We start from the raw sequence: 15,264 nt of genomic DNA, 5'->3' as shown, positions 1-15,264 counted from the left end.
GCTCCCCTTCTATTCTCCATCTACACCCACTCCCTTGGAGAATGCATTTCCTCCCACGGCTTCAACTCCCATCCCTGTGAGGATGACTCTTTTAGACCGTGGGCCCACTGTTGGGTAGGGACCGTCTCTATATGTTGCCAGCTTGTACTTCCCAAGCGCTTAGTACAGTGCTCTGCACACAGTAAGCGCTCAATAAATACGATTGATTGATTGACTGACTCCTAAATATACATCTCCAGCCCCCTCTCCTTCCATGCAATCTCGTGTTTCCTCCTGCCCTCAAGACCTGTCTACTTGGATGCCTTGTTGTTACTCTTCATATTGTTTTCCCCTCTGTAATAATGATAATAATATAATAAGAATAATAATAATGGCATTTATTAAGCGCTTACTATGTGCAAAGCACCGTTCTAAGCGCTGGGGTAGATACCAGGTAATCAAGTTATCCCACGGGGGGCTCACAAACTTAATCCCCATTTTGCAGATGAGGTAACTGAGGCCCAGAGAAGTCAAGTGACTTGCCCAAAGTCGCACAGCTGATAAGTGGCGGAGCCGGGATTGGAACCCATGACCTCAGACTCCGAAGCCCGGGCTCTTTCCAGTGAGCCACGCTGCTTCTCCCATATAGAGCGCTGTTCTCAATATAGGTATAATAATAATAATGACGGTATTTGTTAATACCGTTAGCACTGTTCTAAGCGCTGAGGAGGATACAAAGTGATCAGGTTATCCCACGTGGGATTCACAGTCTTCATCCCCATTTTACAGATGAGACAACTGAGGCACAGAGAAGTTAAGTGACTTGCCCAAAGTCACACAGCTGACAGCTGACAAGTCACAGCTTCTAGACTGTGAACCCGCTGTTGGGTAGGGACCGTCTCTCTATGTTGCCAACTTGTACTTTCCAAGCGCTTAGTACAGTGCTCTGCACACAGTAAGCGCTCAATAAATACGATTGAATGAATGAAGTGGTGGAGTCGGGATGATATTTACTATTCTATTTATTTTGTTAATGATGGGTATCTAGCTTTATTTTTATCTATTCTGGTGACGTGACACCTGTCCACGTGCTTTGTTTTGCTGTCTGTCTCCCCCTTCTAGACTGTGAGCCCATTGTTGTGTGAGGACCGTCTCTATATGTTGCCAGCTTGTACTTCCCAAGCGCTTAGTACAGTGCTCTGCACACAGTAAACGCTCAATGAATACGTTTGAATGAATGAAGTGGTGGTCGGGATGATATTTACTATTCTATTTATTTTGTTATTGATGGGTATCTGGCTTTATTTTTATTTATTCTGGTGACGTGACACCTGTCCACGTGCTTTGTTTTGCTGTCTGTCTCTCCCTTTTAGACTGTGAGCCCGTTGTTGGGTAAGGACTGTCTCTATATGTTGCCAACTTGTACTTCCCAAGCGCTTAGTACAGTGCTCTGCACACAGTAAGTGCTCAGTAAATACTAATGATTGATTGATTCCCAAGTGCTTAGTACAGTGCTCTGCACACAGTAAGTGCTCAATAAATACAATTGAATGAATGAAGTGGTGAAGTCGGGATGATATTTACTATTCTATTTATTTTGTTAATGATGGGTATCTAGCTTTATTTTTATTTATTCTGGTGATGTGACACCTGTCCGCGTGCTTTGTTTTGCTGTCTGTCTCCCCCTTCTAGACTGTGAGCCCGTTGTTGGGTGAGGACCATCTCTATATGTTGCCAACTTGTACTTCCCGAGCGCTTAGTACAGTGCTCTGCACACAGTAAGTGCTCAGTAAATACTAACGATTGATTGATTCCCAAGCGCTTAGTACAGTGCTCTGCACACAGTAAGCGCTCAATAAATACAATTAAATGAAGTGGTGGAGTCGGGATGATATTTAGTATTCTATTAATTTTGTTAATGATGGGTATCTAGCTTTATTTTTATTTATTCTGGTGACGTGACACCTGTCCACGTGCTATGTTTTGCTGTCTGTCTCCCCCTTCTAGACTGTGAGGCCGTTGTTGGGTGAGGACCGTCTCTAGATGTTGCCAGCTTGTACTTCCCAAGCGCTTAGTACAGTGCTCTGCACACAGTAGGCACTCAATAAATACGATTGAATGAATGAAGTGGTGGAGTCAGGATGATGTTTACTATTCTATTTATTTTGTTAATGATGGGTATCTATCTTTATTTTTATTTATTCTGGTGATATGACACCTGTCCAAGTGCTTGAATGAATGAAGTGGTGGAGTCGGGATGATATTTACTATTCTATTTGTTTTGTTAACGATGGGTATCTAGCTTTATTTTTATTTATTCTGGTGACGTGACACCTGTCCACGTGCTTTGTTTTGCTGTCTGTCTCCCCCTTCTAGACTGTGAGCCCGTTGTTGTGTGAGGACCGTCTCTAGATGTTGCCAGCTTGTACTTCCCAAGCGCTTAGTACAGTGCTCTGCACACAGTAGGCGCTCAATAAATACGAATGAATGAACCCATGACTTCAGACTCCCAAGCCCACGCTCTTTCCACTGAGCCACACTGCTTCTCTATACAATCTGTGCCTGCCCGTCTCCCCCATTAGACTGCAAGTTCAAGAACAGGCATCCCGCGTCTATTTTTATGTTCCCAACCTCCTCAGACTTCCACGTAGAGGTTCTCAATAAATGTCGATGGTGATGATATTGGGAATTTTAATCATTATTTCCTTTGAACTGCAAATTTACAGATAAATGTAACGGAGGAAGCGTCCAGAAACTTCCTTTTAATTTAGGACACCTAAGGAGAACAGTCGCTCTTGGAGCATAGAAAGGTAATAAATAGGGTAATAAAGAGAAGCAGCGTGGCTCAATGGAAAGAGCACTGGCTTGGGAGTCAGAGGTCATGGGTTCAAATCCACTTGTCAGCTGTGTGACTTTGGGCAAGTCACTTCACTTCTCTGTGCCTCAGTTCCCTCATCTGTAAAATGGGGATGAGGACTGTGAGCCCCACATGGGACTATCTGATCACCTTGTATCCTCCCCAGCGCTTTGAACAGTGCTTTGCACATAGTAAGCGCTTAATAAATGCCATTATTATCTTGCAGCGTGGCTCCGTGGAAAGAGCCCGGGCTTTGGAGTCAGAGGTCATGGGTTCAAATCCCGGCTCCGCCAACTGTCAGCTGTGTGACTTTGGGCAAGTCACTTCGCTTCTCTGGGCCACCGTTGCCTCTTCTGTAAAATGGGGATGAAGACTTTGAGCCCCCCGTGGGACAACCTGATCACCTTGTACCTTCCCCAGCGCTTAGAACAGTGCTTTGCACATAGGAAGTGCTTAATAAATGCCAGCATTATTATTATTATTATTCCAGCGCTTAGAACAGTGCTTTGCACATAGTAAGCACTTAATAAATGCCATCATTATTAATAAATAGGAAGGATACGTGCTCTGCACACAGGAAGTGCTCAATAAATACGATTGATTGATTGATTCACGAAGTGTCTTAAGTCCTCTAGCCAGTGTAGTGAACAACTGTATGTGCTCGGTCCTTTGCCAAGCCATGTGAGAAGCGAGGGAAGCAGCGTGGCTCCGTGGAAAAGAGCCCGGGCTTTGGAGTCAGAGGTCATGGGTTCAAATCCCGGCTCCGCCAGCTGTCAGCTGGGTGACTTTGGGCAAGTCACTTCACTTCTCTGGGCCTCAGTTTCCTCATCTTGAAAATGGGGATTAAGATTGTGAGCCCACCGTGGGACAACCTGATTACTTTGTGAGACTGTGAGCCCCACGTGGGACAACCTGATCACCTTGTAAGCTCCCCAGCGCTTAGAACAGTGCTTTGCACATAGTAAGCGCTTAATAAATGCCATCATTATTATTATTATTATTAACCTCCCCAGCATCTGTACAATGGGGATTAAGACTGTGAGCCCCCCGAGAGACAACCTGATCACTTTGTAACCTCCCCAGCGCTTAGAACAATCAATCAATCAATTGTATTTATTGAGTGCTTACTATGTGCAGAGCACTGTACTAAGCGCTTGGGAAGTACAAAACAAGGCATATTAACAAAATAAGATAAAGAGAATAAATATGTACAAATAAAATAGAGTAGTGCTTTGCACATAGTAAGCGCTTCATAAATGCCATCGTCATTATTATTATTATTATGTGCATGGTTACATAATCCCTATTTAAGAACTTATTGAGGGCCAGCTTGTCCCAAAGTGTGCAAATGTCAAACAACGTCTGTACTTGGCTGTGGAAGTTCTTTCCTAAAGCCTTTTTTCTAGTAAAAAATCCATCTTTAGCTGGAAGCCGAAAAGCTTCTGATTTCAAACATTGAAACAAAAGGCCAAGGGGTAAGGATTTAAATTTTGTGTGTTTCTCTGCAGATCCGAGCAGGGTTATCCTATTTAGGGCTGGCCTTTCCAGAAGCGCTCCGACTTGTAAATGGTAGGCCGCGGACTCCGCCGGTCTCGCCCCCCGGCACCAATAAAGGTGAATAACGATCACCAGAGAAGCAGTGTGGCTCGGTGGAAAGAGCCCGGGCTTTGGAGTCAGAGGTCATGGGTTCAAATCCCGGCGCCTCCCCTAGCCAGCCGTGTGACTTTGGGCAATTCACTTCACTTCTCCGTGCCTCAGTTCCCTCATCTGTAAAATGGGGGTGAAGACTGTGAGCCCCCCGTGGGACAACCTGATCACTTTGTGACCTCCCCAGCGCTTAGAACAGTGCTTTGCACAAAGTAAGCGCTTAATAAATGCCATCATCATTATTATTATTATTCGCTAATTTTTGGTTGCTGGGCTTGCCTAATTAGGCTCTCCTTGTTCGTTCACACTACTTTCCAGGGTGCTTTTCAAGGTGACTCCATTTTTCCTCACTGAAGTTAAGAGTGTTTTGTGTTAATATTGTCCTTTTCTTCCAAGGGCTCCTAGCCATTTACAGACTTTTAAATCTTTAATTTTACACATTCTTACACGTTTTCCTCCCCCTTGGACTGCCCCCCCACCCCGTATCCCATCCAACACTCGTGTATTCCGGAATACGTCCAACCTCTCTTTATTGCTCCCTCTGCCCATCCGCCAAGCTCGCTCTCTTCCTCCCTCCAAGGCCCTACTGAGAGCTCACCTCCTCCAGGAGGCCTTCCCAGACTGAGCCCCTTCTTTCCTCTCCCCCTCGTCCCCCTCTCCATCCCCGCATCTTACCTCCTTCCCTTCCCCACAGCACCTGTATATATGTATATATGGTTGTACATATTTATTACTCTATTTATTTGACTTGTACATATCTATTCTATTTATTTTATTTTGTTAATATGTTTGGTTTTGTTGTCTGTCTCCCCCTTTTAGACTCTGAGCCCACTGTTGGGTAGGGACCGTCTCTATATGTTGCCAATTTGTACTTCCCAAGCGCTTAGTACAGTGCTCTGCACACAGTACGCGCTCAATAAATGCGATTGATGTTGATGTTGATTGCTGGATTGTACTTTCCAAGGGCTCAGTACAGTGTTCTGCACACAGTAAGCGCTCAATAAATACGACTCAGTGAATCTTGTAGAGAAGCAGCGTGGCCAAATGGTTGGAGCGTAGGCTGGGTTCTAATCCCAGCTGGTCTGCTGGGTGACCTTGGGCAAGTCACTTCAATTCTCTGCCTCAGTTCCCTCATCTGTAAAATGGGGATTAAGATTGTGAGCCCTATGTGGGACAGGGGCTATGGCCAATCCAATTACCTTATCTACCCCAGCGCTTAGTACAGTGCCTGGCACATATTAAATATTTAATAAATACCATTAAATATAGTATTTGTTAATATATATATATATATATATCCATTGTTAAATATATAGAGACATACCATCATTATTATCCACCTTTTCCCTTTCTCCCTCCCCAATTACAACCCACGTGTTGGAGGAGGCCTTCCACACCTAACCCCTAAGGAGAATCGTTGTCCTTAGCCGGGATTTGAACCCGTGACCTCTGACTGCAAAACCCGTGCTCTTTAATAGTAATAATAATAGTTGGAATTTGTTAAGCGCTTACTATGTGCAAAGCACTGTTCTAAGCGCTGGGAAGGATACAGGGTGATCAGGTTGTCCCACGTGGGGCTCCCAGTCTTCATCCCCATTTTACAGATGAGGGAACCGAGGCCCAGAGAAGTGAAGCGACTTGCCCAAGATCACACAGCAGACATGTGGCGGAGTCGCGATTCGAACCCGTGACCTCTGACTGCAAAACCCGGGCTCTTTCCACTGAGCCACGCTGCTTCTGTAATGGGAATGGGGATTCACTGGAGATTCAATACCCGTTAATAATAATAATAATAATGGCATTTACTAAGCGCTTACTATGTGCAAAGCACTGTTCTAAGCGCTGGGGAGGTTACAAGGTGATCAGGTTGTCCCACGGGGGGCTCGCAGTCTTAATCCCCATTTTACAGATGAGGTAACTGAGGCTCAGAGAAGTGAAGTGACTTGCCCAAGGACACACAGCTGACAACCCGTTTTCCTTCCCGCTTAGTCTGTGAGCCCCATGAGGGACCTGATTATCTTGTATAAACCCCAGCGCGTAGTACAGTCCTTGGCATATAGTAAGCGCTTAAATAGTGCGGTGGTTGTGTGACGTCAATCAATCAATCGTATTTATTGAGCACTCACTGTGTGCAGAGCACTGTACTAAGCGCTTAACGTCCTTCCCGAAGACTATTGGGCGGTGCCTTCGGACCACCCAATCAATCAGTCGTATTTATTGAGCGCTTACTGTGTGCAGAGCACTGTACTAAATGCTTGGGAAGTGCAAGGTGGCAACATATAGAGACGGTCCCTACCCAACAGTGGGCTTACAGTCTAGAAGGGGGAGACAGAGAACAAAACAGAACATATTCACAAAATAAAATAAATAGAATAGATATGTACAAGTAAAATAAATAAATAGAGTAATAGAGTAATAGAATAAATAGAATAGTAAATAGAAGTAAAATAGAGTAATAACTCTGTACAAATATATACAAGTAATGATGGCATTTATTAAGCGCTTACTATGTGCAAAGCACTGTTCTAAGTGCTGGGGAGGTTACAAGGTGATCAGGTTGTCCCACGGGGGGCTCACAGTCTTCATCCCCATCTTACAGATGAGGGAACTGAGGCCCAGAGAAGTGAAATGACTTGCCCCAAGTCACACAGCTGACAAGTGGCGGAGCCGGGATTTGAACCCAGGCCCTCGGACTCCAAAGCCCAGGAAACGATCGTGCCCAAGCGACAAACCTGTTGCCTCTCCCTCCGACTTAGACTGTGAGTCCTGTGTGGTCCAGGGGTTGGGTCCGACCTGATGGATGGGTATCTACCATGGTGTCTAAAACAGTGCTTGACATATAGTAAGTGCTTACGTGCTATTTAAATATATATATATATATATATATATATATATATATATATATATATATAGTGCCATTCAGTGCTTATTGGGTGTCAAGCACCATTCTAGACTGTGAACCCACTGTTGGGTAGGGACCGTCTCTATATGTTGCCAACCTGTACTTCCCAAGTGCTTAGTACAGTGCTCTGCACACAGTAAGCGCTCAATAAATACGATTGATTGATTGACTGTCTCTATATGTTGCCAACCTGTACTTCCCAAGCGCTTAGTCCAGTGCTCTGCACACAGTAAGCGCTCAATAAATACGATTAAATGAATAAATGAATTAAGTGCTTAGTACAGTGCTCTGCACACAGTGAACGCTCAATAAATATGATTGAATAATAATAATAATGGCGCTTACTATGTGCAAAGCACACTGTTCTAAGCGCTGGGGAGGTTACAAGGTGATCAGGTTGTCCCTCGGGGGGGCTCACAGTCCTAATCCCCGTTTTACAGATGAGGTCACTGAGGCCCAGAGAAGTGAAGTGACTTACCCAAAGTCACACAGCTGACAGTTGGCGGAGCCGGGATTTGAACCCATGACCCATATACATGTATACAGGCTATACATATATCCAATATCTGGGTAAGGCATATTTGGATTAAAGAGATGATGCTATTATTTTGAAGCTTGACATCACATTTAAAGCGCAGTCCTGTCAGCTTACAGAAAAGATGTACTTTCTCAAGGACTTGGTAAAATGTTCTGCCCCCAGAAGGCACTCAGTACAGCCCACTGTTGGGTAGGGACCGTCTCTATATGTTGCCAACTTGTACTTCCCAAGCGCTTGGTACAGTGCTCTGCATACAGTAAGCGCTCAATAAATACGATTGATTGATTGATTCTCGAATTTAAGCTCCTCGTTGGCACGTAACGCATCTCCCAACTCTGTCGGATCGTACTTTCTCAAGGGCTTGGGAAAATGTTCTGCCCCCAGAAGGCACTCAGTACAGCCCACTGTTGGGTAGGGACCGTCTCTATATGTTGCCAGCTTGTACTTCCCAAGCGCTTGGTCCAGTGCTCTGCACACAGTAAGCGCTCAATAAATACAATTGATTGATTGATTGATTCTCGAATTTAAGCTCCTCGTTGGCACGTAACGCATCTCCCAACTCTATCGGATCGTACTTTCTCAAGGGCTTGGGAAAATGTTCTGCCCCCAGAAGGCACTCAGTACAGCCCACTGTTGGGTAGGGACTGTCTCTATATGTTGCCAACTTGTACTTCCCAAGCGCTTAGTCCAGTGCTCTGCACACAGTAAGTGCTCAATAAATACGATTGATTGATTGATTCTCGAATTTAAGCTCCTCGGCACGTAACGCATCTCCCAACTCTATCGGATCGTACTTTCTCAAGGGCTTGGGAAAATGTTCTGCCCCAGAAGGCACTCAGTACAGCCCACTGTTGGGTAGGGACCGCCTCTATATGTTGCCAACTTGGACTTCCCAAGCGCTTAGTCCAGTGCTCTGCACACAGTAAGCGCTCAGTAAATACGATTGATTGATTGATTCTCGATTTTAAGCTCCTCGTTGGCACGGAACGCGTCTCCCAACTCTATCGGATCGTACTTTCTCAAGGGCTTGGGAAAATGTTCTGCCCCCAGAAGGCACTCAGTACAGCCCACTGTTGGGTAGGGACTGTCTCTATATGTTGCCAACTTGTACTTCCCAAGCGCTTAGTCCAGTGCTCTGCACACAGTAAGCGCTCAATAAATACGATTGATTGATTGATTCTCGAATTTAAGCTCCTCGGCACGTAACGCATCTCCCAACTCTGTCGGATCGTACTTTCTCAAGGGCTTGGGAAAATGTTCTGCCCCCAGAAGGCACTCAGTACAGCCCACTGTTGGGTAGGGACCGTCTCTATATGTTGCCAACTTGTACTTCCCAAGCGCTTAGTCCAGTGCTCTGCACACAGTAAGCGCTCAATCAATACGATTGATTGATTGATTGATTGATGACTACGCAGTCCTCGCCCTGTAAGCCCCTCCTCTGGACTGTAAGCTCCTTGCGGGCGGGGGGACGTGTCTCCCGACTAGACTAGACTGTGAGCCCGTCGTGGGCAGGATTGTCTCTCTCTGTTGCCGAATCCGCGTGGCTTAGTGGAGTCAGAGGTCGTGGGTTCAAATCCCGGCTCTGCCACTTGTCAGCCGTGTGACTTTGGGCACGTCGCTTCACTTCTCCGGGCCTCAGTTGCCTCATCTGGAAAATGGGAACTAAGGCTGTGAGCCCCATGTGGGACAACATCATTACCGGGTGTCTGCCCCAGCACTTAGAACAGTGCTTGGCACTATTATTATTTCCAAGCGCTCGGTACAGTGCTCTGCACACAGTAAGTGCTCAGTAAATGCGATTGAATGAATGAATGACTCTGTAGGATCAGTGCTCCGCACACAGTAAGTGCTCAGTAAATGCGATTGAATGAATGAATGACTCTGTGGGATCAGTGCTCCGCGCACAGTAAGTGCTCAGTAAATGCGATTGAATGAAATCACTTCTCTGGGCCTCAGTGACCTCATCTGTAAAATGGGGATTAAGACTGTGAACCCTCCGTGGGACAACCTGATCACCTTGTAACCTCCCCAGCGCTTAGAACAGTGCTTTGCACGTAGTAAGCGCTTAATAAATGCCATTATTATTATTATTATGTACTCTTTTGGGGAGGGATTTTCTAGTTTTGTCAATTAGTGCCTAATAGAGTAAGAGGGAGAACGGGCATGAATTCTAAACAATAGGGTCGATACAAGTTAATCAGTTTGGACACAGTCCTTGTTCTACATGGGGCTCAAAGCCTAGGTAGGAGGGAGAACAGGTATTGAATCCCCAGTTGGGGGAAACTGAGGCAAAATAACCCGCCGACAAATGCCGCGCCTTGCCTAGAGGCAGGAGTCTGGACTCGAGGATCTCTTGCCGTCCCGGCTCTTACTAGACTGAGCCCCCCCTTTTCCTCTGCTTCTCATCATCATCATCATCAATCATCAGTCGTATTTATTGAGCGCTTACTGTGTGCAGAGCACTGTACCAAGCGCTTGGGAAGTACAAGTTGGCAACATATAGAGACAGTCCCTACCCAACAGTGGGCTCCTCCACTCATCATCATCATCATCATCAATCGTATTTATTGAGCGCTTACTGTGCACAGAGCACTGTACTAAGCGCTTGGGAAGTCCAAGTTGGCAACATATAGAGACAGTCCCTACCCAACAGTGGGCTCACAGTCTGAAAGGGGGAGACAGAGAACAAAACCAAACATACTAGCAAAATAAAATAAATAGAATAGATAGGTACAGGTAAGATAAATAAATAAATAGAGTAATAAATATGTACAAACATATATACATATATACAGGTGCTAAGGAGAAGGGAAGGAGGTAAGATGGGGGCTCTACCCCCCTTCCCACCCCACAGCACTTGTGTGTATATGTACGTATTTATTATTCTGTGTATTTTATTAAGATGTGTACCTATCTATAATTCTACTTCTATATATTGATGCCTGTCTGCTTGTTTTATTTTCTGTCCCCCCCCACCTTCTAGACTCTGAGCCCATTGGTGGGCAGGGATTGTCTCTATTTTTTGCTGAGTTGCCCTTTCCCAGCGCTTAGCGCAGTGCTCTGCACACAGTAAATGCTCAATCAATCAATCAATCAATCGTATTTATTGTAACGATCGCGCACAAGCGACAAACCTGTTGCTTCTCCCTCCGACTTAAGACCATGAGTCCCGTGGGGTCCAGGGGTTGGGTCCGACCTGATGGATGGGTATCTACCATGGGGTTTAAAACAGTTCTTGACATATAGTAAGTGCTTACATGCTATTTAAAAAAATATATATATATATATATATATAATCATCATCAATCGTATTTATTGAGCGCTTACTGTGTGCAGAGCACTGTACTAAGCGCTTGGGAAGTACAAATTGGCAGCATATATATATATATACATATATATATATATATATAAATAATGGCATTCAGTGCTTCTTGGGTGTCAAGCACCATTGTACAATAAATTGTACAATATTGTAAGTTGTACAATAAATACATTCAGTGCTTCTTGGGTGTCAAGCACCATTGTACAATAAATTGTACAATATTGTAAATTGTACAGTAAATACAACGGAGTGAATGAATGAAAGGGAGGTATGGGCCCCTTCCAGTAGTACAGTGCTTAGTGCAGTGCTCTGCACACAGTAAGCGCTCAATAAATGCGATTGATTCAAACCCATGACCTCTGACTCACTTCCACCTGGCAGGATTCGAGCCTCCAGCCCAAGGCCTCTGAGATGCAGAAAGAGAAGGACATTTATTTATTTTATTTTGTTAGTATGTTTGGTTTTGTTCTCTGTCTCCCCCTTTTAGACTGTGAGCCCACTGTTGGGTAGGGACTGTCTCTAGATGATACCAACTTGTACTTCCCAAGCGCTTAGTACAGTGCTCTGCGCACAGTAAGCGCTCAATAAATACGATTGATGATGATGATGATGATGATGATGACACGGGGGCATCGGGGGGGATTCTTGTCAAACCAGCCATCGTCGCCCAAAGCCGCCCGGCCGGGGCCCGAGCATTGCTCCAGCCTGTCAGAGAGTGATCTGAGGGCCAGCTCATTTCTCAGATCATTATTCTTCCCCCTGTTCCCCTTTAATGTGGTAATAATAACAATAATAACGGCATTTGTTAAGCGCTTACTATGTGCAAAGCACTGTTCTAAGCGCTGGGGGGGGGGGGGTACAGTGTGATCAAGTTGTCCCACGGGGGGCTCACAGTCTTAATCCCCATTTTTACAGGTGAGGTAACTGAGGCTCAGAGAAGTTAAGTGACTTGCCCAAGGTCACTAAGCAGACTTGTGGTGGAGGCGGGAGACATTAAAGGAGGAACAATAGTAATAATAATAATAATAATAATGACATTTATTAAGCGCTTACTATGTGTTACAAGGTGATCAGGTTGTCCCATGGGGGGCTCACAGTCTTCATCCTCATTTTACAAATGAGGTAACTGAGGCACAGAGAAGTACCTGTATATATGTATATATGTTTGTACATATTTATTACTCTTGTTTATTTTACTTGTACATATCTATTCTATTCATTTTATTTTGTTAATATGTTTGGTTTTGTTGTCTGTCTCCCCCTTCTAGACTGTGAGTCCCCTGTTGGGTAGGGACTTTCTCTGTATGTTACCAACTTTCACTTCCCAAGCGCTTAGTACAGTGCTCTGCACACAGTAAGCGCTCAGTAAATACGATTGATTGATTCAAACCCCTGACCTCCGACTCCAAAGCCCGGGCTCTTTCCACTGAGCCACGCTGCTTCTCTACCCTCGAACCATCCTAAACCAGCTTAAAATTATGAACGGCCTTGCTTTTGAGATCCAGAGCCTGGCGTCGTCTCGGGACTTGCTAGCTTCTTAAATTCAGTTGGGAAATTCTGAATTTCCCAATTTTTCTTTTATCCGTTGATAGCCCAGGTTACCGCAAGGGAAGTGCCTTCTCGGGTTGAACTCTTTAATGGAAATATAACCCGTCAGCACCTCCTTTCTACGGGCATTTAAGCGAAGTTTACGTGGTTGGGGATTACCTTTTCCCTTTCTCATTTCAATCAAGTCGACTGTACTAGTAGAGACTGGAACAAGTTTTTCTGCTTCTCTTTTGATACTGGTTCAGCCTGTTCATTCTATTTTGTTGTCATATTCCATTGTTAAACGGGAACTTTGTTAATATAATAATAATAATAGCCTTTATTAAGCGCTTACTCTGTGCAAAGCACTGTTCTAAGAGCTGGGGAGGTCAAAATATGATCCTTTATCTCACATTGCATCGTGTGTCTTTCTATTGAACATTATCTTTCTGCTTCTGAGTACAGTCAGGTCTCAGGTGAATATGAAAGATGTGGTTATAGAGCTCACTTAAGCTCTATAACTTGAGTTTAAACTCTATGACTTGGGAAGAACTTTCTGGAAGAGATGAAATTGCAGAAAAGGGAGAGAGTCCCGGAGGATACGAATGAGAATGGAGTCCGGGCTGAGGGAGAACATGAAGAAGGATGGGGAGTTGGGAATGAGGAAATTGGATGAAGGGTACAAAAGCAGATCGGCTTAAGTGGGATTACTTGTACTGGACAAAAAAAGAAGAGCCAGGAGAGGAGGATGTAAGAAAGTTAATGAAAATCGCAATCAGACAAAAGGGGCAATGTGGTTAAAAGAGAGAACAAGAATATTCAGTCTTTTGGAGTAAACTGTGGGAAAATTCTATGAAATCGTTTAAAATGGAACTGAGCCTTGTATTAGTGATATCTCCATATCGTTCATATTGGGTTTGTTTGTTTTTTTAATTCACAGAGACATGAAAAATGCTGTAATTGGAAACAACAAACAGAAGGCCAACCTGATTGTTTTAGGGGCAGTTCCAAGGTATGTTTGATCTATATTAATGCCCTTTCCACTGAATCACTGAAAGATGCAGAAACGTGTGATCAGGAGACATGTTTGGTGCCTTTTCATTCAGTTCATTCAGTCGTATGTATTGAGCGCTTTCTCTGTGCAGAGCATTCGTGTTTCTGTGTTCCTTCTGAAAAAGAGCATCTTGTTTTTCCTCAGTGTAGAGTTTTAAAGTAGTTTTTACGGTATTATGTTCCTTCTGAAAAAGAGCATCTTGTTTTTCCTCAGTGTAGAGTTTTAAAGTAGTTTTTACGGTGTTCGACCTACTAAACTGTGAGCTTGTTGTGGGCAGGGAACGAATCTACCAACTTGGTTATATTATACTCTCCCGAGTGCTTAGGCCAGTGCTCTGCACATAGAAAGCCTCAATAAATTCAATTGATTGGTTGGTATTTAAGTGCTTGCTATGTGCCAAACACGGTTCTAAGCGTTGGGATAGATACCAGTCATTCAGGTCAGACACAGTCCCTGTCCCTCACGGGGCTCGCAATCCGAGCAGGACCATAAAGAGGTATTGGATGCCCATTTTACAGTTGAGGAAACCGAGGCACAGAGAAAGTAAGCCAATCAATCGCATTTATTTATTTTACCCATTTATTTATTTTACTTGTACCTATCTATTCTATTTATTTTATTTTGTTAGTATGTTTGGTTTTGTTCTCTGTCTCCCCCTTCTAGACTGTGAGCCCACTGTTGGGTAGGGACCGTCTCTATATGTTGCCAGCTTGTACTTCCCAAGTGCTTAGTACAGTGCTCTGCACACAGTAAGGGCTCAATAAATACGATTGATTGATTGATTATTGAGTGCTTTCTGTGTGCAGAGCACTGTAATAATAACAATAATAATTTTGGTATTTGTTAAGCGCTTACTATGTGCAAAGCACTGTTCTAAGCGCTGGGGGGGATACAAAGTGATCGGGTTGTCGCATGTGGGGCTCACAATCTTAATCCCCATTTTACAGATGAGGTAACTGAGGCCCAGAGAAGTGAAGTGACTTGCCCAAAGTCACCCAGCTGACAAGTGGCAGAGCTGGGATTTGAACCCATGACCTCTGACTCCCAAGCCCGGGCTCTTTCCACCGAGCCACGCTGCTTCTCTACTAAGTGCTTGACTTGCATACAGCAAGCAAATGGTGGAGCCACGATTAGAACCCAGGTCTTCAGACTCCCATGCCTACGTTCTTCCCACTGGACCAGGCTGAAGTCCGTCGATAAAGTTAAAGATGCAGAGAACTGAGTGCCAATTTGTACTTCCCAAATGCTTAGTACAGTGCTCTGCACACAGTAAGTGCTCAATAAATACGATTGATGATGATGATGATGATGTCATCGAATGCCATCTTTAGTGTGTGACTTCTTTTAGGAATAGGGTCCCAGTAGAGTCTTTGGGTCTTTTAAAACCATTGGTAACTGGTGGGTAGCATTTGTTTTCCCAGTCCAAACTGGAGACTCA

The 15,264-nt window shown here is 44.4% G+C and overlaps 1 protein-coding gene across 7 annotated transcripts in view; it reads left to right on the top strand.

Annotated features, from left to right (window-relative positions):
* Positions 1 to 15,264, top strand: part of ARMC8 (armadillo repeat containing 8) — a 159,125-nt gene that overhangs the window by 34,092 nt on the left and 109,769 nt on the right. For all 7 annotated transcript variants that reach the window (XM_038765421.1, XM_038765417.1, XM_038765496.1 and 4 more), the window contains exon 3: positions 13,713 to 13,784. In XM_038765421.1, the coding sequence (XP_038621349.1) occupies positions 13,713 to 13,784 (72 nt within the window). The remainder of the gene's footprint in view (positions 1 to 13,712; positions 13,785 to 15,264) is intronic.

This window comes from Tachyglossus aculeatus, chromosome 1 (assembly GCF_015852505.1).
Source record: "Tachyglossus aculeatus isolate mTacAcu1 chromosome 1, mTacAcu1.pri, whole genome shotgun sequence".
NCBI classification, from domain to species: Eukaryota; Metazoa; Chordata; class Mammalia; order Monotremata; family Tachyglossidae; genus Tachyglossus; species Tachyglossus aculeatus.
Note: the sequence above shows the minus strand (reverse complement) of the source record. Positions and strands in the feature narration are given on the sequence as shown.